The sequence below is a fragment of the Pseudopipra pipra genome, chromosome Z (genome assembly GCF_036250125.1).
Source record: "Pseudopipra pipra isolate bDixPip1 chromosome Z, bDixPip1.hap1, whole genome shotgun sequence".
In the NCBI taxonomy this organism is placed as follows: Eukaryota; Metazoa; Chordata; class Aves; order Passeriformes; family Pipridae; genus Pseudopipra; species Pseudopipra pipra.
In genome coordinates, this window is record NC_087581.1 from 55,333,557 (window position 1) to 55,360,916 (window position 27,360).

Here is a 27,360-nt window from a genome sequence, read left to right on the forward strand (position 1 = left end):
ACATTGGATAGAAAGTTGTCAAACTTTGTTTTTGAAGACTTGTGACAGAAACTGCCTTTAGACCTGAAAGTATACGAAAGTGTAAGTAAAGTGTTCTCCAATTAGATTTTATTGAAGACAAGACTTGGCCCTTAGAAAAATACATGAAAGTGTAGATAAGAATTTTGAGGATTTAAATCAGTGATGTTACTGTATAATAAGCTAGGCAAAGTGATTTCAGAGGGTTTTTTTAATTTATTGCTGCAGATTGGTCTCTAAAATGAGCTTTTCAGTGCCAAGACAATTGGAGGATTGTAAAAAGACTAACAACATGCCTCTCAGTCTCAATTTAATTGACATTTTTGTAGCATTTTTATGAATACCACCTGTGTTTACTAGTACTGAAGAAACTTAAAAAAAAAAAAAAAATTTAGTATTTTCCCCACCCCCTCCTATGATTGTAAGTCGTGTACCTGTTAGCAATCTCTAACCTATGTGTACTTTTTCTTCTGAATTGAACAGTTTTGAAGGCTTGGACTTGAGAAGACTGCAGAGAAGAACCTGGTTACCTACTCATGTGAAGTTGGTTCTCCCCATATGTATGTTGAATTAATTAGAGTTGAATATATGTTAATATTTCTTTTGTAATCATTCTTTCTTTTCAGTGAGCACGTGGTGGATTGACCTTGGCTGGCTGCCACCCCACCACCACCCCTGCCTCTCTCGTACTCCCTTTCCTCAACAGGACACTGGGGAGAAAATAAGATGGGGAAGTTTGTATCTGAGATAAAGAAATGAATTCTCAGTTGCTGTCATGGGCAAAACAGACTTGCTTTAGGGCAGATTAATTTATTGCCAATTAAAATAGAGCTGCATAGTGATAAACAAGAACAAAAACTAAACACACTCTCTTTACTCTCCTCCCTCACTTTTTCCCATGCTCAACTTCACTCCTTCTTTTCTGACTCTTCTACCTCCTCTCCCCTGGGGAGGGGCACTGCACCGCACCTTGGCACTGCACCCCAGACAGAACAGCTACAGTAGTTACCTCAGGAGGGTAAAGCAAGGTAGTTTCTTCTGCAATTATGACTCAGATTTGCTAGTGTTTCTACTGGGAAGCTTGGAACCTACAACCAGTTGAGACAGTGTGCACCTGAAGAGCTCTAGTAGCCTTGGGTTTACTTAGGGGATGGAGGGTGGGTAGTTTAGGATTTGCCAGAAGACACCAGTGCAATTTCTGGGCAGGGTCTTTTTGTGAGGTGAGAGGAGAAATGCAGGCCTTGGGACAAAAAGGCTAAGAAGTATGATTTATTAAAAAAAATACCACAACCCCCCACCCTCGGTAGGAAACCTGGGGAAGCTAATGTGCTGGCAGATGGTCCTCTGATACCGTCATCGGAGTGCTTGGGTTTGTGGTTGGCAGTGCCCCAGCACCAGCTGGTGCTGCAGGCCTTGGTCTGGATGTGGATTTGTGCTGTCCCTGGTGCCGGGCTGAGCTCTTGCAGAAGGGACCAGTCTTTCCCCATACATGTACATGCACAGGAAGAATCTTCTGGCATACGGCCAAAATAATTATTTGGAGGGATGAGGGGTGAGAACAGAAGCAGTTTGTTTCCATATTTCTTTAATACTGTTATTTTCAGGAGTTCAGATTCCTCTGGGCAAAGCAGGTAGCAAAGAGTTAGAGCTACAGCTGCATTTTCTAATACACAGAAACAGGGCTGAGGTGAGGAAGATGTGGACCATGATGCTACAGAGCCTGATACTGGCAAAGCCAACCCCTCTGGGACATGGGGAATGTATGGGAATGGGGCTTGGCTGAACTTGCTATAGCTGCCAGCCAAGGGAGTTGTCTATATTGTTGCTGCTTAGCAGCCTTTGGCTGATGTTTTATAATCACTCAAGTGCTGTTGTTCCCTGTGTGGTCCCAACAAATTCCCTCTTGCTTATTCTCCTTTACTGTTTTTCAGTGGCTTAGTTCTTTGCAGTAGGTATGGATTATCGATCTTGAGCTTGCTGATTCTTCTTTTTTGGGCCTTAACTTGTTGATTTTTTTTTTTCATTGTAATGTTCAGGTTTCCTGGATGAGCCCTTTAAATATTTGTCTGCATGTTGTTATTCCTATAAGCTGTAAAATAAATCTTTATTTTGGCTTCTCAGCATGCTTGGTTACCTGAACTATGATTACTTTTATTATTCCTAAACCATGCAGAATTATATATCATAGTACAAAGACTTATTTGGATGATGGTTTGTGGGTTTGGTTTTTAGTTTGTTTCAGCCTTCAGGAAGGAAAGGGGTTTTCTGTGTTCTTTTTTTTGTAATATATCAGTTTTTCTGTCGCTACAGTGATCTTTTTTTTTCTGTTAGGTTTTTGCTGTTAGTTATGTTTATCTATTTTGCAGCTATCCATCTGCTTTTCTTAGCTCAAAATCTCTTTTCTGCCAATTGATGATTGTTTGAAAGAAATCCATTATGTGACCTCCAAGGCTGCTCCACAATGTGCACTGAAGTGCAGTGTGTAGGGACCATCAGAAGTTGCCCTTCAGAAGTGTACTTCAGATCCAAACTGAAACACAGATAGACCCACTCTGAGAAACTATCTCTGACAAGTGTACATGACCATCTATTCACTGTTACAAACTACAGATTTTTTTTTGTGCTCTTCCGCTTCCTCTCTGTTCCCTTTTTTGCCTTTTTTTTTTCCCTAGAATTGATGAGAATTGGAAGGTAGGAATTCAGAGACTTCTAGAAAAGCCAAAACCCTGACCTGAAAGAGCCATCAGTATTTTCTCAGAACTGATGGTGATTTTTTTAATCATGTAGGCTTTAATTAAAATTTTGAAACATCAGCTTGCAGTGAGTCACTTCAGATCCCAGAGCTTGGATGGTATGTATTTGAGCTCATGATCTGCACAAGTAACTGTCTGTAGAAAACTGGCCTGTTTAAAAGTCTTGAGACTTGGTTATGTGAAATTTCTACTGTTGACCAGCTGTGTTTGTACGTAAAAGGTGTTCTATTCAGGTGACTAATTTCACGTCCTTAGCAGGGTGTGCCAGAAGAGCATTTTGGACTCTTACTTTTTAGTAAGTCTTATGCCAGAGTCCCAGAAGACTAAGGAAGTGTATGTTGTGCTAATATTTTAAAAGGTAAAGTGAATGTCTAGGTACTTGTAGCATGGTAACTTAACATCTCACGTAGGATAATGGAAAGAATATTGTGGATTGACAAATTTTAAAAATTGCAGGTCTGTCTCAGTGGTTTATGCTGCAGTTCAAGCAAGCAAGAGTTTAAGGGATCATAATGGTTTATGCTTTTCAGGAGGTTGGATTTACTGATCAGCATGGGCTTTACAACTTTTCTAGAGCTAAAAAATTACTTGTCCAGAGAAGTCCATGAAAATTAATACCGACAGAAGCCATCTGCCTGACTGAGTTGAAACAGTATTGAATTCTGTAGTAAAGTGGTAATCCTAACATAATCCTGTAGCAACCTCCAAAGCCATGAAAAATATATAGTTCTTTATTATTTTAATTGCTTTTTAAATCCACTTCCATGTTTATGGTAAATTCATTGACTTCCTACCTTCATTTTAAAGCATATTTTTATGAGACAGATCACGGCCTCAGTATTTTTTTCCCTGAATTTAAGAAATTAAAGCCAAAAGGATGCTGTAATAGAGCAAAGGAAATGGAAATTAGCAAAATAAGCATCTGAATTCTTGTTAGGTCACGTATACAAAGCTCAGATATTTGAAGAGAGGTCCAAACTGTTTCTTTGCCTGATGGATAGTGGAGACCAGAACAGCATGGTATTTAATTTGATTTAAATACCACACTTAAGCTTGGATATCAGAAGAAAAAAACATTCTGTTGTAGGAGGAGTGGTCTTTCCTTGAAAAGGAATAAAAGAATAAACCAGAATAATTTCAGAATATATAATCTCCAGAATATAGAATCCCCCTTATCTAGGTTTCATGGAACGTTTAAGAGACTTCTTATCTTCTCTTTATAAAACATAATAAAGCAAAATAATTAGGGCATTTGTTTCCTAGAGAGAAAGAGTTATCAGTGTCTTTGAAATACGTTGCCTTAATAATAACTTCTGAAAATAAGTGAAAGGAGCCATTGACAGTCAGACTGTCTGCAAGCAAAAAGGTGAAAAATGTTAACATATTTATACCTATATGTTTTAATTATTTGAAACACTTCAGGATTGTACTGTTCTTCTTGTAAGTTCTTCCACATGCAAAATGTGTTTTACCTTACAATCACCCTTTTTAGCTGCCACTTTACTATAATTCCACCATTTGAATGTGTTAATAATATAAAAGGATTTTATAAGGTTAAGAATGCACAATAAAATATTTTAAATGGAATATATTTTTCTGCTAGAATCTAAGTATTGCTATTTAAAAAGAGAAGACAAAATTACCTACTTTTACAGAAATGTGAGCCATCTGAATTTTTTTAAATGTCAGTTCTATTTGGAAGGGAGACAAAAGCACTTCAGGGGAGGTACTCTGCCACCTTACATGTGTTTAGAAAATTTTAAATTTATTTAAGTTTTCCTTACCACTGCATCTTTAAATGCTGTTACACTATACCCTTTTTACCTATTGTCTGTATAATTTACTTGTCTGGGACTGGTCTGTGTGGATGTAAATGTTGCATAGGGATGTGAAAAGTGTGTTTGGGTGACTCCCCTTAATTTTCTTTGTTTTATTCTGAACTCTCTCCTGTGTAGCTCTGTTCTGGTCAGTTTGTTTTCCTAGTGCACAGAGACTGGCAAGTGTATGGAAAGCTTTGTGGCTTTGATAGAATGCATCTGCTTTTGATTTTTATGATCTGGCAGTATTGTGTGATCTTAATTAGCGTCAGCAGATGGGTTTTTTTCCTTACCCTGATGGGACTCCAGTGGCTGCAGACAGGCATTGCTCCCATTTCCCTGCTCAGCCTGTGATTTCTGAGCAAGCTGCCATTTGAGAGACACGTGAGTACCCTGAACTGGGTACAGTGCAATTGCTAATACTCTTCAAGTTATGTTCCAAGCTGCAGATGTGGAGGAATGCCAGCCTTCATTAGGGTTTAATTGTGGCTGGGGAACAGATTTCACGTGTAGTCGTCTTGGAGCTGCTAGTTCCACTAACGGGAATGTGCTTGTGCTGAAAAATGGTCTCAGTCAAGATCTTCCTCAGTGCATAGAGAAGTGAGGTTAGGGTCCTCCCTAACCCTTTTCTTGTCAGCTCTGGGGAGTAGCACAGGCTGTATCTTGCTTCCAAAGTCACTGAAGGCGCAGAAATTGTTAATGTTTCGAGCTAGAAAAAAAATTCTGTTGGGGAGCCTGAAACAGGCAGACGTGTCTGGTCGGGCCAGTCAAGTGCCTGTAGGTGCTGGTCTAGCCAGACAGGCCTCCTGCAAATGAAAGTCTGGTGTGTAGTGCCTAGTGCTGCATGTGCTGTAGTGCTGAAAAGTGGTCACAACATTTCAGAAAGGTCATAACGGTGGAAGATGTCCTTGAGAATTTTTTACCTAATCACTCAGAACTGTACTTGGAAGTAAATGTGTCACATCCTTCCATGTGGTTTTGAGGAGGACTGTGGGGCTGTGTTTACAGTAGGACACTGTAACACAGCTGCCAGTTTGTGAGAAAATGCAAGTGACAGATTAGTTTTCCTTCAAGCCTTTGGAAACTCATAAGCTGGACCATGCAGTTTAGATTTTGTTTTGTTTTGTTTTGAATGTGGACTAAATCTGCAGCTTGTCCTTGAAATAGAACTAGTAAAATGATCTGCAAGTGTTAGTAGAAGTTGGAGATTAGTTAGTTGGAGTTAGTTAGTTGGAGATGAGATTGGTCTTATTTTGTAGGCTAAAATGGTAACAGAAAATAGAATAGAAATCTGTCCATGTAAGGAGGAGAAAAAAAGATAATTTTAATCTACTGTAAACTACATCTATGCATTCCTACCTCCTCCTCCTTCGCATCTGTCATTTTGTGCCATAGTTCTTGTTTTTTTGTGAAGTTTTTTCCCCCCTGTTATGTGCCTGCAAGATTGAATCTACTGAAGTAGCATTTAACCAGGAATGTTGCAGGTTGAAACCATTAAGGTTTTCTTCTTTTTTTCTTTTTTTTTTCCCCCCATAACTTTTCTTGTGATTACATATGTGACTTTAAATCAAATATCTTCGCTTGTGCGATTTCACTCTTCCTTCATGAGTTTTTTGCTAACCTACTACCCTTACATGCTCTTACTAAATTCTGTGAATGGAAGCAGATACAGGCCCTGATATCCTGCTGTCACTCTGAAATACGATACAAACTAGCCAATACTTAAAACCTTCTTCTCAGTCATGTAGTCCAGGCATACATCAGGTCCTTGAAAAGGAGCTTATTTTATGGTAGTTAGAAAGTGTTAATTCAGTTGTTTTGAATGGTGGGAAGTGGATGGAGAAGAGCTGATATGCTTACTGTGATCAAGTATTTGGGAATTTTAGTTACCTCATCTCTCAGTCTGGCTCATTCTTCCCCACTCTGAATAATACCTCCACATCTTCCTTGTTGTCTTTAACAATGACTTTCTTCTAGAAAGGCTTGGAAAAGTCATTTGTCAAAAACCGTGTAGTAAAGCGTAAGTCTAATAAAAATAAAAATTGAAATAAGAGTTGTCTGTTTTGAGGGTTTCCTTTTTTTCTAGTATAAAATAGGTTGGAGGGTTGGGGGAATTGTATATTCTGGTGTTTTCAGTAGCTGGGTGTTACAGTTGCCAGCCAGTGGTACATTTTTAAATATATGTTACACTATGAAAGGCAAGCAAGTTCTGTATGCCATCTGTCCCAGTTTTTCAGCTTGACTCAGGTATAGCTACTTTGAAACTTGTGAAATAAAAGGAAATAAAGGAGAATCCGGTCTTTTAATTCTGTGTTGTCTGAACCATAATTGCTTTTCATGAGGGATTATCCTTAGCTTGAAGCTCTCAAGTAATAAGGAGCGCCTCAGAATATGTTTACTGATTGTGTGACAGAATCTAAGAAGTTGTGGGGCTTTCAGCACTATCTCTGTGCCATTTCATTGAGTTGAAACAGTATTCTGTGACTCACTTGTCTCAGCTGAAAGAAGCTGATGAAACTAACAGACTTAACTAGCTGGACTTTATTGTCTCTTGTTTAACTTGGTTTTCCTGACAGCTGCATATTTGCTGAAAAGATGTGAATTGGAAAGGGAGAAAAGTTAAATGTGTTTGAAAGGTATCTAACACAGGAGAAATGGAGAACTCTAAGTGGGCATTGCATATGCTGTTAAATTCTCAGCAATTTCATACCACAGAGGCTTTTTAAAGAAAAAAAAAAAAGATTGAAGATGTGTCTCAAAGACATATGTATTGGATTTTTGAGAGGTAGCTTATGTTCATATGTCTTGTTAAGTTCTGTAGGAGTGAAACACTGGTGCATTGCTGAAGTTTGGAAAAACAGAGGTTTTTTTGTGAAATTCTTCAGAGAGCGTGCCAAGAAAACTTGCACTTGAGGTGAGATGCCTTTGAAAATCCAGACAGAGGTCTCTGTGCTTCTAGTGTTATGGGTAAATTTATAGATTTGGAGTTATGGGTAAATATGTTCAAAGAATAGCTATTTTTTCATGGAAGACATGGGTAAGTATGGCTGAAGTTTTTTAGGGAAGACTAAACTCTTTGTTCACACACTCAACTGCCATACTCAATTTTCTCTTGTGAAAGTTCTGCAAAATAAGAGGAAACAGTTATGCTTCTTATAAGTGAAATAATTAATGAAAATAAAAAAAAAGTAGTAAATACCCCTCGCAAGGATACAGGCTGGGGCTGGTGGAGCCAAGTAGCAGTTCTGGGACATGGCCCACACAGCAAAATAAGGGTCAGCAGCACCTGGGGGAGTGTGGGACAGACACGATCCTGAGAGCAGGGTAGCGTGAGGACCATCCCCTCTGCTCAACACCTACCAGACCCTACCTGGGTACTGCCTCTGCCTTGAGTCCCTGATAGAGGAATGACACTGCAGGGAGATGATGGGAAGCCACTGAGACAGTGGGTCTGGAGCCCTTGCCCTGCAAGGAGAGGCTGCAGGACCAGGGCTGGTTCAGCTGGGAGGAGGGATGGCTTCGGGGTCACCCAACAACAGCTCAGGGGATGGAGGGGATGCAGCGGGCTCTTCACAGTATTCTGTGGTGGGAGGGAGTGTTGGAGACAACTGGGACATGCTGAAACAGGGGAAATTGAAACTAACTATAAGGAAGAAATGTTTTCCTCACAAGGACAGTCCAGCACTGGAGTCGGGGCCTATATACAGGCTGTGCCATAACCAGCCTTGGAGGTTATCAAGCCCCAACTGGATAAAGCCCTGAGCAATCTGATCTGAGCTCAAAGCTGGCTGTGTTCTGGCCAGGGTTTGGACTGGATACGTCCTGTGGTGCCTTCCTAACTCGAGTTATCCTGTTATCCTGTATATGACAGAAAAAAAATGTGTGTGTCTATAGTCTTGGTTCCACGTGGCACACAGCTTTGTTTTGAGACAGTAATTATAATATACAGACATATCAAGAGTATGAACTTTTATTCAAGTCAGGATTGAACTGTGGAAATATGATGCATGATGCTCTTATAAAATAAACTTTAAAGTCCTATTTGGAATGATAATAGTAATAGTAGTAATAATAATAATTTTATTTCTACCTGTGTATACTGGAAACCAAACAATTATCCATCTGGACTTGGGTAAGAAGTAACAAATCAAATTGGAATCTGATCACTCACACTTTCACCTTTTCTTACTATGTATCTTTTCCTGAGTAGCCCTGGGCATGCATGTTGTGGTCTTGCTCTAAGATGTTGGTCTGCCCTTTGGTGGTGCTTTAAATGCTTCTTTTTTAATATGAAGTAGTAGAGAAAAATTCTGAAACTTCCAACTTTTTCTTCATGTTGCATGAGAAATATATGGATATATTTTTTTTTTTCTTTACAGGCAGGAAGGTCGTTTAACCTTCAATAAAGAGTTAGTTGCAGTAGTAATCAAACTCTGATTTCTCTATTGTGAAGACAGAGTCATACATCAAGTCCTGTGTGAAAGAGTGCTTACAGAGCACTTTCTCATATATGTTTGATTACTGGAGCACAGCTGCTGTTCTGGGTAATTAATATGAGACTATAATATTGTTCAGATAGGTGTTGTGTCTATATTTCCAAGATTGGATGACCTCTCTTGCTTATATTCTCTTCTGTCTGTGGCATTTTATGTGGGTTATTGATTTTTTTTGCTTGCAGGAAATAAAGTGCTTTTTGAAGGTCTGGTGAGAAAAATCAGGCAGACCTTGTATTTGCTTGAGGGAAATGCTGCTGAGAATAAAAGGTGTGGATTTTAGTAGTCTTCCAGCTACCATGTATGAAAAGAGATTTAGTACTTCTAACCCTCAATCTTAATAGGTGTTCTTTAAATTATTGTGTTCTTTCTCAGTCTTAATAGGTGTTCTTTAAATTACTGATTGTTAAACAGTAAAATAACTGTTCTTGATTTAGAAGCTTACTTTTCATTGAAGCTTACAGGGGCATAGGTGACTTAAGGACATTTATTCAGATCTACAATTTTCTAAGTAAACTTATTTTCTAATGATTCAATTTTTTTTTAGATTTAAAAATAAATAATATTTTATTGTTTGCAAAATTAAAAAGTTTAGTTTAATTTAATTTATAGGAGGAAAGGCAAACAGAAGGAACCTTTTTCAGTAAAAAGTTTTAAGTAAAGCGTAGTGTTTTCTCCTCCTCACTTCAAAAGACACAACTTTGAAAATTTTAGGATATCAATATTTGAAATTAAACTGAGAGAATTCTTCGACCAAGGACAATTTTACAAGTGGGAATTTGGACTTACACTTTGCAAAAGGAAAATGCTGGGTCTCTTAGATGGTACTTAGCAATATTTTTGTATGGTTTGTAATTTGTTTCTCACAGCTAGACATGTCAATGGTGCTGCCTGTCCATAGAATGCATGATGTTGCAATCTTGTAGTAAGAATTCTAAATTGGGATGACATGTTTTGAGCCATTATCAGAACTTTTATTGTCTTAAGCATTGTGGCATTTGATACTTGAGTAATTTGACTTATTTGACTTGAGATATCTTCATGTGGTTGATTTTTTGCCTTCTTTTCTAAAAACATAACTCAGCTAAAGATGTGTCAGGATGCATGTGATAAGATTTCAAAAAATTGATCGTAATCTTGTGTTTATGTGTAACTTCATTTCTTTTAACTAGCACTACCCTTTTTCTGTGGGTGACCAATGATACTTAGATGTGAGTTAGGGCTACTTTGAATGCAACAAATTTAAGGCAGATTTTTTAAACAGTCCTCTACTTTAGCCTAATTCTGTCTACGTGCAAAAGAGTGGAAATTTTATAACTGACTTGGTTGAAAGCAGGCAATGTTAATAAAACTTCCCAGTCTGACCACTGTCACACTCCCACCACCAGAGACTTTCACTGCTGGCACCAAGGCCCCTTTGCAGTGGGCGGCTCCAGTGACCTGAGAGGTCCCCACTTGACTCCCCACCCATTCTTACTTAATTAGACCAGATTTCCTTACTGGTTCGACCCCAGGTTTCCCACAGCAGATGTCTCATTCCATAGAGCCACTTATTCATGGTGCAGTAACACACAAACAGTTGGACCTGGGGCCTCCAAGGAGGGACCCCTAGCAAAGAAACCCCTGGGCTTTTATCCCCTGACAGTCCAAGTGCATGGAAGTCTCACTCTTGTTCCTGAGTCTTTAGTTCTTGCTGTGTCTCCCGGTGTCCATCCACCTGGCTGGTGCTACTGGTGCTCTTTTCTATGCAAAGGCTCGGCAATTCGTGGCTCTTGCCTGTGGCTCCTGCCACCCAGAGCTCCACCTACATCTCACGCTGCAAGCTGAAAACAGAGCTGCCTACACCAAATGTATTCCTCAATAGTAATCCTCCTTGGGAAGGACTTTTCAAAGGGCTGTTATGCCTTGGCATCTTCACTCTTTTTTTTTGTGTGCTAAAAATGTAAATCTCTCCAATATTAGTGTTCTTGCTTACTTGAATAACATATCATATGCTGCAGGGAGGAGAGTGTTTGGTTTGTTAGTTCTGGTGCACACCTGCATACACACTTCTATTATGTCCATTCTCTCTAACTTCTTGAAAGTCTGACTTGGACAAGACCTTATCTTGTCATGGAAGCCTTTTTACTAACACATCTTCTTTAGCTGGAAAAAGCAAACTGAGGTTTTTTTAGTTATTTTGAAAAACAGTTAGGTTGTGTAGAACATCCTTATCTGCTTAGCTAATGGGATTGATTAGCTATTATTTTACAAGTGCATTTTTTATATACTATATTTTCTTCATTGTGATGAGAATGGGAAAGACAAGTCTTAGAGGTTAAACACAGCACACTAGGTTTGTGAAAGCTGTGTATGAGCAGTTTCTGAAAATGAAAAAGTCTGTCTGGAATCAGGGCCAAGATACATTTTAGGTTTGTTGTGGTTGGTTTGTTTGTTTGTTTGGGGGGTTTTGTGTGTTTGTTTTGTAGGTTCTGTGTTTTCTTGTTGTGGTTTGGTTTGGTTTGGTTTGGTTTGGATTTGCTTTTGGTTTGTTTGTTTCTTTCTTTTGATTTTGGTTCTTTGGGTTTTTTTTAGAACTCCTAAGTTTATAAGGCTAAAACATTAGGTGTAACAAAGACAACAAGTGTTCACTGAGCTAGAAGCTGTACCCTTTGGATTTCCCATGGAAGTGTAGTTCAAGTGGCTCACACCTAGCCTTGCATACCTCTCAACTTTTCTAATAGAGGGCAACTGAAATTACTTTTGCTTTCTCATCACAGGAAGTTATTCCCACTAGCTCTTCTGCACAGAGCTCATTTAGTCAGCAAAGTGCCACCTGAGCCTCCCTGCCTCTGTTTACTAGATTTGATTCAAGTTCTATTTCACATTCACATTAATTTTTTTAGTTGGTAATTGACACATGCTTTTATGGATCCTTCAAGTTAGAAGTCTTCCAATAGGTACCTTTTCTTTAGTACTTAGCAATAAGTCACAGGCTAGAGCTGTATTTTACTTATGGATATGTGGTTTGGTTCACGAACTTAAAAGCATATAGTGTGTCCTTTTCATGACACTGCATTTTAAAAACATAGGGCAAGGTTCAAAATAGCTGAAGACGTTACATAAAAATGAAACTTTAAGAGCTAGATCGGCCTGCTTGCCCTGTGAAACTTGTAGAAGCTAATTTGTATTCTTACAGTTAACCTGTTTCTGTGCCTTGCATATTTATTCTTATTGGCAGACCTCTCTGGTAATTTTATATCTTGAAATCTTTTTTACTTGAAGTCAGCAAAGCTAAGATGCCTCACTAGTCTCAATGTGTCATGCTTATGAATATTAGTAAAGTGTTCTCCATGTTTTAGGAAAAAAGCCATTTTAACTGATTATGTATAGATTCCACAAAGATAGCTGTGTTCTATCTAGTTGTCACGTGCTTCTCTCGCGAGAAGAAACAGGTGCTTCAGATAACCTGAGAGCGCACTTTCATTTCTATTGATTTTTCAAAAGTGCAGAGGGTGATTAGCTCAGGTATCTTAGCTAAGATGCCAAAACACTGAAGAATTGTCGAATGCATAGCTGTCCTGTGTCTGAGCAATTGCAGGCTCCTGTGACAGGACTAAATCTGTTGTTTTACATTACAGCCTCTTTCCTTTGCTCTGAGTTAGTGAGCTACAGGGAGAGTGCTGGAGCAAAGGTGAAATACTTCTGTTGTATCTCTGCCATGGTGGAGCTCCTGGCAAAAGTTAGCTTTTCTCATATACACCTGCCAGCATCATTGAAATGCCACTGCCAAGAGTTGCTTGGAAATGATTCTTCCACCAGGAATTTGTCCACAGAAGTGAGAAGTTCAGTCCCTAGGAGTATTGTTTCTGGTTGCTGCTGTTGGAGGTATTTGCATGGGAGATAATACTGTTGTGCTGGCTGTTGTCTTACTGCAGAGCTGACCAAGTCAAATGTTTGTCTTATGGGGAAGGAAGGGTTGCTTCTGCTTATTGATTCCAGGTTTTTTTTAAGAGTAATGTCAGAGGTATTTTTTTGTTTGTTTCTTTCCAGCTGTGATAGACAAAATGTCAGTAGAATAAGTGACCTACCCTACAGAACTTGCCATGAACCATTTGGTTGGACCACCTGAGGGGGAGATCAGTGAAGAGCCAGCGAATGGAGCAGTGAATGAGTCAGTGGAGGCTGATTTGGAGCACTCAGAAGTGGAAGAGGAGCAGAGGTATGTGACTCACTACCCAAGGCACACAAACAGCATCCAAGCGGGCCTGTCTGGGCAGGAGGAGGAAGGGATGTTAGCTCGGTCAGCCAGCACGGAGAGTGGTTTCCACAATCACACGGATACTGCAGAAGGGGATGTGATAGCCACAGTGGAGGACAGTTACGACACAGAGAGGGTGCAGGAGAATGAGGATGAGAGCGCGTATGCGGTGCAGTACAGGCCGGAGTCTGAGGAGTACACGGAGAACGCTGAGGCTGAGCATGGCGAGGCCATTCATAACCGAACATTGCCCAATCACTTACACTTCCATTCCATTGAGCACGAGGAAGCCATGAATGCGGCCTACTCAGGTTATGTCTACACACATCGTCTCTTCCACCGAGGAGAGGATGAGCAGTATGCTGAGGCTTACGCTGACTATGGACTGCAGGAGCATGTATATGAGGAAATAGGAGATACACCAGACCTTGATGTTAGGGAGGGGATCCAACAGTATGAGCGGGAAAGGGAGGAAGCCGACAATTACCGTAAGGAGGCACTTGGTGCCCGCCTTCACCACTACGATGAGCGGTCGGATGGAGAGTCTGACAGCCCTGAAAAGGAAGCAGAATTCGCACCCTACCCAAGAATGGATAGCTATGAACAGGAGGAGGACATTGATCAGATTGTAGCAGAGGTGAAGCAGAGCATGAGCTCCCAGAGCTTAGACAAGGCAGCTGAAGACATGCCAGAGTCAGAGCAGAGTTTGGAGCATGGTCAGGCTCTTGTCAGTGGTGGGCATGAAAGTAATGGCCAGCTCACATCTGGTTCTCGAGTTACATCCAGCTCAGGAGAATCTGTACAGAGGTACAGCAAGGAAAAGAGAGATGCAATTTCACTGGCCATCAAGGATATTAAAGAGGCTATTGAGGAAGTGAAGACAAGGACCATCCGTTCTCCTTATACCCCTGATGAACCTAAGGAGCCTATCTGGGTGATGCGGCAGGACATCAGTCCATCCAGGGATTCTGACGACCAGAGACCACTAGATGGAGATGTGAGTATACAAAGCTTTTGGCTCTCAGATTGTGTATGCCTCGTTCCTTTAATTGTGACATGCACGACAGTGAAGAAGGGTGCATGTGTTGTTCTGTGTCTCATTCTTGAGAAAGTATGTGGTGCTTTGTTTTAAATTTGTACTCTAGACAGCACGAGAGAAATAACCACGTGCGTTATCTGGTAGCCAAATCTTTCTTTATTAAACACTGCTGACCCCAGGCATACTGGATTTGTTACACGGAGCTCTTTACTTGTATTTTCTGAAACAAGTGCTGTTACATTTTTTGCTGCCATGGGGTATTTTAGGATAGCTACCAAACACTTTCTTTTCTATTATCTATCCTTGTGTGTTTTTGTTAATTCTAGGTTTTTAAGTTTCATCTTCTGTCACATAATCCCAACAATTCTGTCAGAAATCTATTAATATTCTGTATGGTGGTATTGTAGCTCAGAGTTATATTCCAGGAAAGTTGCATGTCCACTTGCAGGCTCTAGAAATAGGTTATGAACCTCAATATATTACATTATCACTGTAAAATGTGTTCACTCTCCAGCAACCTGAGCATCAAAGGCCATCATTTGGATTTATAGCATCAGCACTTCTGAAATCCTGTACTTTTGGCATGAGGATTAACTTGGATCAGAATTGTTTCCCAAATTGTGGTTCCAGCTGTCTATAAGAAAATATGTACTCCAAGTTTTATGAATTTTCTGCATTTTTAATAAAATAAACTCAAAACCAACTGCTAACTGCATTAAATTTATGCCTAATATGAAAAGAGCTGGTGGGCTACATTTACTGACTGAAAATAGTCTATTATGTATTCCTAGGCTATTACTTAAAGGGTAAATGCACTGCAAACATTTGCTCTATCCTCTTTACTGCTGTGGAATGTTTTTTTGACCTTGTTTTTTTTTGAGAAGAACACCAAAAATAGAACTTTTTATGTGTTGTTTGGTGGTTTAAACTGAATTATTGTAACTTTAAGAATGCATCAGAACTATTTAAAACACCTCAGCCATTGCAAAGGGAATTCAGATGGTGAAAAAATATCACATACCCAGTATTTCTATGACAGGCTTCTGGTTTCTTTATCTGCCTTCAAAATTATGAAGACTAGTATTCTACAAATGGGAAGAGATTTTTGGAGCATGGTGTTTGAGTTGCTGAAAAAACATGCAAGCTGATTGAGACATAGCATCTAGATTTAATTTTTTTTGGAAACACAGTGATAAGTAGGTTTGAATTGTTTTCCTGATTCTTAATAGTTTTATTGAACATTAAAAAAAACCCAAAACACACACACACACAAAAACCCAAAAACAACAAAACAAACAAACAAACAAAACCTACAAAACCAAACCTATATTGCAAAAGTTATTTCTACTAATATTTTAAAAATTATGTCTGTTACAGAGTTGATTAGCAGTCATATGAGGGCTAAAGAAATCTTCTCAGATTATTCTTTATGGGACACAATTATTTTTGACTTATTAAAAAAATTCCAAAAGCTGTAATTCTTTTTCTCCCCTTTTTCAAATCAATCACATTACTTTTTGCTATACATTTTGTTTACCATATTGTCTATGTTTGTAAGTGTTGTCTTTGCTTGGAGGATCGAAGAACTTCCTATTGCTTCCTGATCGATTGTAACACCAAGTACAGTGATGGTCTCTGTGACATTAGGCTGAGGATCCTGAGAGCATCAAGGCCTTCCTGAAGGTGCTTCAGCTGCTCTACAAAATCTATCTGCATTTTGCAGAATTTAACTGTTCTAAGATATGCTGATGCGACTCAGCCTGGTTTGCTGATACAGCGACAAAACAGGTGTTTCTGTTGGTCTCTGCACAGATACAGGGGTTCCCATTTTGCACCAAAAGTTAATTTCTTGTTTGATATTTTCCACAGCAAGTCAGATAAGAACCTTAGATTTTCAGGACTGGCTGCAATCAAAACAGTGATCTATAATGACAGTATAGCTCACAGAAAAGATAAATGATGGTTGTAGATGTACAGACAATCTGTGTTCTTGGAGCGAGGAAGTGAATTAGGCAAACAGTTAAGAAGATCTATAGCAGATTGAGGGAAAGACGTAGAAGGGACTTGGGTCTGTGTAGGAATTTTGTTTTTCGCTGAAGATGAAGTATGTATTTGCTTTACTGGATTCTTTAATTCAGTTGGCAACTCAGGAACAGTCTGCTTTCTTTAACAAAGCATTTGTAGAATTGCGTAGCTGTAAATTGGGCAAAAACAGGCTGTCTTGACTAAGTGACCATGAGTGGTCAATTGTAATAAAAATATAGTGAAGCCCATTCATCTAATCATAAATTTTATTTCTGTCTCTCTTGAGAAAAAAGAGGACAATTAGTTTATGCCAACCAGATATGCCAAAGATGTTTTTCTTTCTGATTTGTAACACTGACCTTGAAGTAAGACTGTTTTTATCTTTAGGCAGACACTATTTTCTTACCTCAGAAATATCGAGGAGCTGCAGATAAATAATGCAAATTGGATGCTTTTATTACCTTCAGTTATTTTGCAGGTCTACTTTGAAAATTGTCCTTATATTTTTTAGCAAAACAATTTTCCTTTTAGAGATAGAACTTACTTGAAAATATTTGTAATACTTTTGTGTTCTTAATTGTATGATATTGAAACTGATAAGACCTCTTTAGATCCAAGTAGCAGTCACTTTTTATTTATCTAGGAGCTCTCCACTGGAGACCAATGAAGCCAGGGAGTCAGAAAATTTCAGTTGAGACTCGTTAGATACAACTACTTCTGCCTTTTTTTGCAAGAAAGTGACTTTTACTTCCCAGTGCTGAGCATTAGAGTGATACATTCACAGCAGAATGCTTGGTAAAATACCAATTGGAAGTGTCCAGAGACTATTTTGAGAAGCTAACAACCCAGAAATATTCTGCTAACCTGCAGCTGGGTATAGTTTGGGACTGTTAGGAAAGACATGCAATGACTGTGATGGTAAGAAAGATACAGATCACTCTATCCATTTGCACTTACGATGTCCTGATTTCAGGTTTATTCACAGGTAACCTACCAGGAATATGAGTCATTCCTATGTATTTCTCCTCAAAAGAAATGCTTGGTAGATACATGAAGAAGAAAATTTCTCACAGCCCATGGATTATTCTGTTGTAGTAAACTCTGGTAGTCTTGTGATGCAGGAGACAGGTAGCTGGCTTCTGTGAATAAATAAATAGTGTACAGAGCTACCTGTTTAATAGTTAACAATCTAGAGTATTAGCTGCTATGTGCCTTGTGCACCCTGGTTTAGTGACATGTGCTTTCTCTTGAATAAGAGATGGTCTGGACATCTAGCTTGTGGGAAGGGAGTTGTGAATTTGATAAAAGCTGAAAAATCCTCAGTGTCTTTTGAATAAAGGCAGTAAGAGGGTTTTTTAATGTTTGCCACACATATGAGATGTGTACAACTGACATATCTTTCTCAAGTCTGTTTACCAGAAACTTTTTAAACCAAAGCAGACCATCACTTGAATATGGCCTCACAAGGATCTCTTTTTCAAATACAATGGCAGTTAGAGCTGCAAGAAGTGTGACATCAGGAAACTGACCTGTAATGGGAAAGACCATGGAAATACAGTTAGGTTGTGTTTTATGAGTGTGAAATGGGGGAGATTTTGTTCACACATAGAATCATGGAATCATAGAATGGCTTGGGTTGGAAGGGACCTTAAAGATTTTGTTCCAAGCCTGCTATGTGCAGGGACACGTTCCACTAGACTAGGTTGCTCAGAGCCACATCCAGCCTGGCCTTGAACACTTCTGGGGATGGGCTATTCACAGCTTCTCTGGGCAACCTGTTTCAGTGTCTCACCACCCTCACAGGAAATAATTTCTTCCTAATACATGATCTAGACCTGTCCTCTTTCAGTTTCAAGCAATTCCCCCTTTTCCTGTCACTACTTACTCTTGTACGCCTCTGCAGATTTTTTTTTAGGTTCCCTTCAGGTACTGGAAAGCTGCAATTAGGTCACCCTGAAGCCTTCTCTTTTCCAGGCTAAACAATCCCAATTCTCTTAGCCTTTACACCACAGTGAATAAAGTTTGTAGGTGGAGCTATGAAAAGTTTCAAGCATGGAGTTTGTGGTATGCATGTGCCCAAGAGCAGTGAAGTAGGAGATCCTTCAGGAAAATATGTTCTTCTAGATGCACAGTTACCTCATTGGAAGGGAAGGCCCATATCTCATTTAAACAGCTCTTGCTCATCATTCTTACCTGTCAGATTCTCCACTGGAAACTTGCAGTGAATGCACCTAGCCAAGCACAGAAATTGTGGTGTTTAAAGGTTTAAATAGAAGACATGCAATGCATGATCTGGACTTGAGAATGAAACATTTTCAAGTGGAAAAGAGTGTAGTTTTGCATAGCAGATAATTCAAAATGCAATGAAATATTCTGGTATTTAAACTGCATGGCTTTCAAATGTTGTAGGGCTTTGAGAAGAGCGGCTTGCTTAGTTATGGAAGTACAGAGTCCTGATAAGAAAAGCACTGAAAGGTACAAAAACTTGAGTAGAATTTTTTGGGCTGTGATTTAAAGACAATAGAAGCAGGCTGCCTTCTTCACTTCTGCCATAATCAGGAGGAAACAGTGGTTTGGAGGGCATTTAAGAACAAGACACCATGACCTTTTTCTGAGGTCTGTTATCTGTGGGGCTGTAGATCTGAAAGCTGAGTTTTGCTGACCTGCAGGGCATGGTTTGTTCTGCATGCCAAGACTTCAGTTTTGCAAAGCCCTGGTCACTGGTGTTCACAGTCTCTGTTCCTTTGCAGGCACTGGAGGTGGTATGATGATAGAATAAACCCTAATATAAAGAATAAACCCTAATATAAAATAAAACCACATACATGGGTGGTTTAGATTTGTGAAGTAGAAATTTAGAGCTAAAGACAAGACTTCCAGATAGAACAGAACTGAGCTGCATTGTTTTGCTTCTCTGTTGTTTTTGGTTACATATGTTTTATTTCAACCTTTGAGTTCTCAATTGCTGGATTTTCTCAGTTCTTATGACTCCAGAAGTGAAGTGTTTGCATGGAGATGAATTTGCTTCACTTTTTCCACAGCAGGAGTAATGTATTATTAAAAAGGCCATAGAGAAGTTTTCTAAATAATTAAGCACGCTTCAGTAATAGATGAACTAAGAGGGGGGGAAAAGAGAAAGGAAAGAATGAAGTAAAGATGAGCTTATAGTGATAGTCTATTGTTTGGGGTTTTTTCTGAGCAGACCTTTTGAGACTGTTGATTGAGCACACAGACTACAGGTCACCTTTCTGTCATCTACATGAGACCACAGATTTAAGTTTACATGGAAAAAAAGTTTCAAAAGCCTGAAACCAAAAGTCATTAAAAAACCAAACCAATACAAAAGAGTTTTATTCATCAGTTACACAGAAGAAAGCTTAAATTTATCAATTAGTCTGCTTGAGGACAAACACTCCCAGATGAGTTACAGGCTTTTAAATTATATTGAGCACTGGATACATAACCTCTTGAATATTTTTTTGGTTTTTAGGTTTTTTTAATTATTGAAAGATGAAAGTAATTTCAAGGGTTTTTCTGTGCTGTTGAAAACTAGAACCACAGGAGAGATCAAACTAGAACCTTTGAAAACACAGGAGAGATCTACACTGATTTTTTTCAAACTGATGCATAAAACTGCATTGTTACTGGAAGTTCAAGTGGAAGTACAGCTAAGGAAGTCCATACTCAAGAGAAGAGAAACATCCAGTGCTCAACCAGCTGCCAGGAGCCCTGCTGTGCTGCCAGTCTTCCATCCAGCATGCATGGTGCTGGACAGACCTTACCTACAAAGCGTGTATATGTGACCTGATGGACAATCAGAGTCCATACAGCCTAAGATTTTATTCAAAGAGAAGTTACCAGCTCAAAAAGTGTGACTGGGGTACTGCATGGTTACTGCTACTGACTCATGTGGTCAAGAGATTCTTTTAAATGGGCAAAATAAAGGGCTATCTTGCCCTAACAGGCTCAGTTACATTTATTGTTGGTTATGTTTATAGTTTGCTCCCTTGAACTTTTCTGTGTCAGATCTAAACTTCTACATGTCCTAGCTGTACTTTTATTTTGTATTTGAGACAGTAATATAACAGTAACAGGTAGGAATTTTTCTTCAAAGACTTTGACAGAGGTACAGAGTCATTGCTTAGATGAAAATCTCTGGTTTTGTACCTTCAGTGAATTTTGCTGAAGAAAGGGAAGGGATACTATCCAGAGGGACCTGGACAGGCCTGAGAAGGAGATATGTGAGAACCTCATGAAGTTCAATAAAGCCAGATTCAAGGTCCTACACCTGGGTTGGGGCAATCCCAAACACAAATACAAACTGGGAGAAAAAACTCATTGAGGGCTGCCCTGCAGAAAAGGACTTGAGGATACTGGGGAGTGAAAGATTGAACATAAGCTGTATTTGAAGCCCAGAAAGCCAACGATATCCTGGGCTGCATCAAAAGCAGTGTGGCCAGCAGGTCGAGGGAAGTGATTTTGCCTCTCTATTCCGCTCTTATGAGACCCCACCTGGAGTAATGATTCCAGTTCTGGGAACCGTGACATAAGGAGGATGTGGACCTGCTAGAGTGAGTTTAGAGGGTGGCCATGGAGATGATCAGAGGGCTGGAGCACTTCCATGAACACAGCCTGAGAGAGTTGGAGTGGAGAAGAGAAGACTCTGGGGAGACCTTACTGCAGCTTCTCAGTACCTAAAGAGTACTGAGGGCTGGGAGAGGGACGTTTTACAAGGGCATGCAGTGATAGACAAGGGGAATGGCTTCAAATTGTCAGAGAGTAGATTTAGATTAAATATAAGGAAAAAGTTATTTACTGTGAGAGTGATGAGGCACTGGCACAGTTTGCCCAGAGCAGCTGTGGATGCTGCATCCCTGGAAGTGTTCAAGCGTTGGATAGGGCTTTGAGCAAGCTGATCTAGGGGCAGTAGAACCTAGATGATCTTAAGGTCCCTTCCAAGAGAAAATATTCTATGACTCTATGATTCTATGATTTCATCCCCTCTGTCCCAGCCTTGTGTGTGATTATGTGACCCAAAAGTTATACTCTTTTCAGGTGATCTGCTGCTAAAAGCATGTAAAACATCACTGCTTTTATAAAGCAAGAGCAGGTGCTTGTATTTAGAGATGCTTTAGTATCAGTTACATATGTGTTCATGAGCTATGTAGTAAACAGCTGAATTGACCTGGATAAGCTAGATGTAACACAATCCTCTCCTTTTACAAGTTCTGTTACTAAATCTCTCTGCACAGTAGCAAGGAAGGTTTCTCAGGTGGAGTGGCTTGCACATTAGTTAGAGTCAAACAACACCAAAATTGAGATGGAGAATTTTTGGATGTACCAGATAGAATATCGTAAGAAAAATGTAAGTAGATACTGGAGAGGAAGAATGGGGTAACTAGCGCTTTTTTATTGATGCATTTAAGAAAAAAAAATTCTAATTCCATTGATGGACTTCTGTACCCAATAACAGCATGCTTCACGTGAGCTTACTGTGTTTGTTCTGACATTTTTGTTAGGCTTCCAAAACTTGTTTTGTTAATGACAACAGAGCAGTCACTAAGTTTTTATTTTATACTTTATTTAGAGCAGCTATGCAAGTTGTCTATCCACTACGATCTATCAAAATATTACTTGTTATTGCTGTGACTGCATTCTTTCTTTGTACGTTATATATGGTACCTTTAAAAATACATTTTGATGTTGAAGATGAGTGTTTGTTCTTCCAAGTCTTAACTTTTTTCTGCAAATGTTTTTGGACATGATAGGTCTCATGTCATGTCATGTAGCAAACTTTGTAGGATGTTTGATATTTTGGTTTTGTAGTTTGGGGAGTGCTGGTTGGTTGGTTGGTTTTGATTTGGGAGTTTTTTTGTTTGTTTTGAGGGTTTGGTTTTGGGTTTTTTTTTGTTTGGTTGGTTTTGGTTTTCTTTTTTTCCCCCCAGAAGTATTTGAGCAGACATTGAAACAGAGCCTACAGAAAGCCTGTGATAATTTTGATGGTTGCTTAGTTCTGATACTTTGTAAATGAAAATAGCAGAGTAAAAGTATTTGTAGTGCTACTGAAGTAACTGTTAGTGCATTTTGAATGGTGCAAAGTTTCTTAATGCCAAGTATCTGGTTTAAATAATTAATTGTTTTCCTTCAGTGTATAAATATCAGAGCTTTCAGGCCTTCTAAAGATATTTTTTGTGTGTGGAAACATTTGGTGCTTAACTTGGTTTCTTTTTCTACTGTTTAAAGCTCAATCCTACAATATCTGGATGTCATTGAATTGATAGTATTGTGAGCCTTTTATATTTAATCCTAACATGAAAATACTGCATAACTATTAAGAATGTGAGTGTTATGAAGACACTTCCATATGTAAATAGAATTGCTATTTCTGCCATTGTTGCACTGTTAACTCTGGTAATTGCACAGCAAGCCAAATGAGCCTGTATTTCATTCAAGACCCTGCTTGAATGCTCAAGGTACAGTGAGCAGTTCTTCAGTCTGATGGCACAAGCAAATCCCAGCATTCTAGGGACCATTTCACAGCTGTATCTGGTCAGGGACGGTTTCACAGCTGCATCTCCTTTTGCCTTACAGTTGTAATTCAAAATACAGGGAGATGGAGGGACTGCTCTTCTACCTAGGAGACATGTGTGTAAGGAATTGCATCTTAACTCTTTGGAAGCCTTTGTTAGTTAACTATAATTTTAATACCTAGTTATTATCTGAGATGGATGTTTTAGAGCAATGAGTGTAAAGAGAAAGAGGAGAAGGGAGTTTAGTTTTCTTGTTTTGTTCCATATCTAAGAGAAACTTAGTGGTTTGGGGTTTTGGTTGTTTTGGTTGGGTGGGTTTTTTTTCAATTTTGTACAGTGTTTTATAGAATGCAATGTTGCAGCTGGAGTGGATGCAGAGCACAAGGGCACTCCTAGATTGGAGCTGCTGCCAGCTCAGAACAGTGGAAATGTAGCCCTTTTCTGGTATGACTCATTGGCTTAGAGAAAAGCCATGCCATGTAATTGCTTATGAAAAGAGAAGAATAGCAGCTGACTGTTTTGCCATCTGTGATGAACTGCTGAGTTAGCAAAGCTAGGGCCATGGTCTCCTTGTGTCAAGGAAGAGTGTAGAACTCCAGGGCTGTTGGGCTAAACATCCAGTTTGCATAGCTAAATGCTAAATTTCCTTTGAAGATTCACATTTTGGCTTGCAGAGACATGTTTTGCAGGTATGTCCTTAAAATCTGCCTCTAAAAATGCTTGCTGGGTTAAAGCTTTGTACTCTTTCATTTTGGTCACCTTCATTGATTCGATACTCTGTGTTCCTGTGTCATATACCCCCATACCAGGGCCCCCTGCTATGTACTACAGATACCTTGCTACAGCTTTTTAGTGTCACCAGCATTCATTAGGAATTGTCTATGATTAGAATATCCTTTCCCAAAGCATTCTTTCCCTTTGTCAATATACTTGCTGGCAGATCACGTAGACAGTTGCTTCACTGAATTGTTTTCGGTGAAAAGAGAAAAATGAGGAAATTTGATCTAAAAAGCATGTATATTAATGAGGTCATAGCATGAACTGTGGAATATCTTCCAAGTTTGCAGTGTATCTAGAATAAGGAATCACAATCCTTGATTACAATGGTATTGAATAATCATTGAATATGTGCACAAGTCCTTGAATACATCAGTATTACTCTGCACAGTTTATAAAAGTTGTTTTGTAAGATGATGGAATAACATTTATGGACAACCACTGCAGCCTCCCTCTGCTCAGTTTAAATTAGTTTAGCACCTCAGGTGATTATACCTGAGAGCATGTGTGCTTGTGGGGAAATTGCAGTCTTTTCTTCACTTTCCCGAGTTTGACAACTAAGTAATCTTTAGCTGAATCCCTGTGTTCTGGTAGGGTCAATTCACTTGTCTCCCACCAGAGCTTACTGCTAAGTGACTTCACCTTTTTTCTTTCTTGGAGTGTCAGAGCTCAGGATATCGGTCTGCATTGTCTGCAGTCTTCAGTAAGCTCAGTCATTTTTCTGCAGGCCACAGTCATGTACTCCTGCAGCTGAAAGTCCTGTAACTGCAGCTTAGTTGAATGGTGACAGTAAGAGTAAATAGTTATCCCAATACCAGATGGTCCTTCATTCACCTGGAAAAAATACTTGACTCCCTTTTTGACTGAGTGTTGCCTACCACCAAGTACAGCTTTCAATTTTCACAACTGCTTAATTTCATACATTACTGACAAATAAACACAAGTGTCTTTTAACTGTTCAAAATAAGTTCACTGAGATATTGAAATGTGATCATTATCATAAAAAGCAAGGGTTACAGCATTTTAAGTGTTTGTCTTGTTTTGTCTTTTTTTCCCCTCATCTCTACTTTGCTTAGAGATTGTCAAGTTAGAGGAAAATATGAAAGAAGAATTTCTACACTGGACACTCATAATATTATTTCATTTTCCTGCCATGTCTAGTCTCCGTCTCCAGATTCCTCTTCACCTCGGGGTGCTGAATCATCAAGTAGGCAACATCACCAGGATGTCTGCAGTACAGCAGAGGCCTCCACTAATAAAGAGGTAGAGTGAAATCTTTTAAAAGCCACAGTCTTGTTCATGCTGCTTATGCTTATGCATGCTTTAATCTTCCTTGCCCCCTTGCACCTGCACAATCCTTTTCTTCTTTCAAAATTGTAATAAACTTGAAAAGCAGATTTCCTTTATGCTTTTTCCTTATGCTCCTTTCCCTTATGCCTGCCTGGCTGTCTGACTGAATTTCTAACATACTTAAGACTCTTAATTGTGGCATTTCTGACTCTGTGTTCAGCTGCCACTAAATTTATTTAACAGGCTGGGAGGTACTGATTTACCCAACAGCCAACATCTCCTCTGTAGTAGAGGCAACACAAGGAAGCCCCTTCCTTTTTTCCATGCAGATTATTTTCCCACAAAGAAAATATTTCTCAGCCAGATGAAGAAGTCCTTAAAATTAAATCAATTAGGTAGTAACTTATGCTGTTTAATATTTTGTCATTGTAGAAACTGTCCTGCCAGTGATTCATAGTCAGAATTCAGTTCCTGACTCCAGGCTCCTCAAAATAAAGCTGCATACTTGCTTTCTTTTTTTTTCCCCCTCACCTATCAGTGTTTTACAGTGCAGTAATTCCACCAACACAAAATGAAAAGTGTGAGTAGAACCTCTTGCAGTGTGAAAATAAAACACTTTAACATAACAAGTATTTGAGTTAGTATAGAATGGCAGGCTCTGTAAGCACAAGAATCTGCAAATGCTTGGTTTATTTGCTTCTTAATTTTTAAACTTATAAACCATGTAGAAACTGTAGAGTAACAAATACCGTATTGCTACCAATAGCAATGCATGAATTATCTTCCTATATTAAAAACCTGATCCACTACAAGAGAAAATACTGATTACAGTTGAAACACTAATTAGTAATCCATTCTTTCTATTTTTCTTTTGTAATTATCAAGGGATAAGAAAGCTTTCAACATGTATGTAGTTGTGCCAGTCTCTACTTGCATTTAGAAGATAACGAAAAGTTTCAAAAGACTGGAGAAACCCATAATTTTTCACATGCCAAAGTTTTCAACAGTAGATCATGCCATTAAGTTTTCATCTGCTGTACTGTTAGCTTATTAAAGCTTTCAGCTTTCTTCATATAAATTCTATATTCTAGCGGTTTTTAGATATCAGTAAATATACCCAAAGGAAGAAATCAAACAAGACACTAGTCATTTCAGGTTTTAGGATGTGCTTACATCTAGCTACAGAGGTGGTAAACTGGGTTTCACAGCAGGATGTGTCAGCTGCTGGTTTCTCTCAGATGGGGAATATTTCCTACCTTAGTATTCTAAGGCAAGAATAAAGTGATAAAACAGCCTCATAATTTTTGGGATTGAATTTTAGGGCTTAGGAAAACTTTTTCTTAAAAATAAATTTTATAATACTAGATGGCAATGACATTATCAAGAGTAATGAAATATTAATGACCTTGATATTTCATTATTCATGGTTATGTAAAATTAAAAGGTGTAGGTTTCCACCTATTGGTAACTTTACCTGTTACTTTACTGTTCCTGTGGTCTTAGTAGAATGTATTTCAACCTGGGTTATGAACAAGGGACATTAAATTTGTGTGAGTTTTTGCAATAAAGATATATGATGATGGTTTACACCACTCTATCCTAAAAATAGGTTGCTAGTTGGTTTGCTGAATAGTTGCTAAATCTGTATCACAGCCTTTGTCCACTCTGTTTAAAAAAAGTAAAGATCATTTATATGCATGAGCTGCCTCTGGTGTGTTGGGGATTTGTTCTCTAAGCCTGTCAGAGCCCAGTGTTTGAATCTCCTCTTCAGCACTACACCAGCAACTATTACAAAAAATTGTTGGAGTCTGTGGATAGATGGTTTGGTAGGAACATTCATCTGAGGAGATGAAAGAGCCACAGATCTGAAAAGGCATGCCAGTGTCCTCACACCAGCTTAAATGCCTTGGCAGTGGATTCATTATTGACATCTTTACTGATGCTGGTACACTATCTGATGGACAGATTTCTTAGTTTTGCAGCTCAGTCAGGGAGCAGCAAGAACTCAAAGGCTGCGCAGGCTCTGCTGTCTGTGCCACAGCCTTTTGGATTTGTTTTGCAAATCTCATTTTATAGCAAGACAAGCATCATTGATTAAAAAATATTACTTGTTACATCCTTTTCCATTTCTTACAAAGGAAAAAGACTCCTTGGGGTTAGTCAATTGACTTGTCACATAACTGTTACCTTGCTGCTACTTGTTTTTTCCCCTAATACCCAGTTGCCTGTCATAAAGAAAAATAATTTGTCATATATTTCCCTTTGTATCATCTGGAAATATACTGAAAATTGTTAAAGATATTATGCATTATTCTGATCATATCATTATTCTGATCATTATTCTGATCAATAAGAACTGAAGTCTGGGCTTAGCATAT

The 27,360-nt window shown here is 38.9% G+C and overlaps 1 protein-coding gene across 2 annotated transcripts in view; it reads left to right on the top strand.

The window, feature by feature from the left end:
* The window catches only part of APBA1 (amyloid beta precursor protein binding family A member 1), a 76,918-nt gene that overhangs the window by 27,187 nt on the left and 22,371 nt on the right, over window positions 1-27,360 (top strand). For both annotated transcript variants that reach the window (XM_064641798.1, XM_064641799.1), the window contains exons 2-3: window positions 13,114-14,318; window positions 24,854-24,955. In XM_064641798.1, coding sequence (XP_064497868.1) covers window positions 13,167-14,318; window positions 24,854-24,955 — 1,254 coding nt within the window. In that variant the 5' untranslated portion in view covers window positions 13,114-13,166. The remainder of the gene's footprint in view (window positions 1-13,113; window positions 14,319-24,853; window positions 24,956-27,360) is intronic.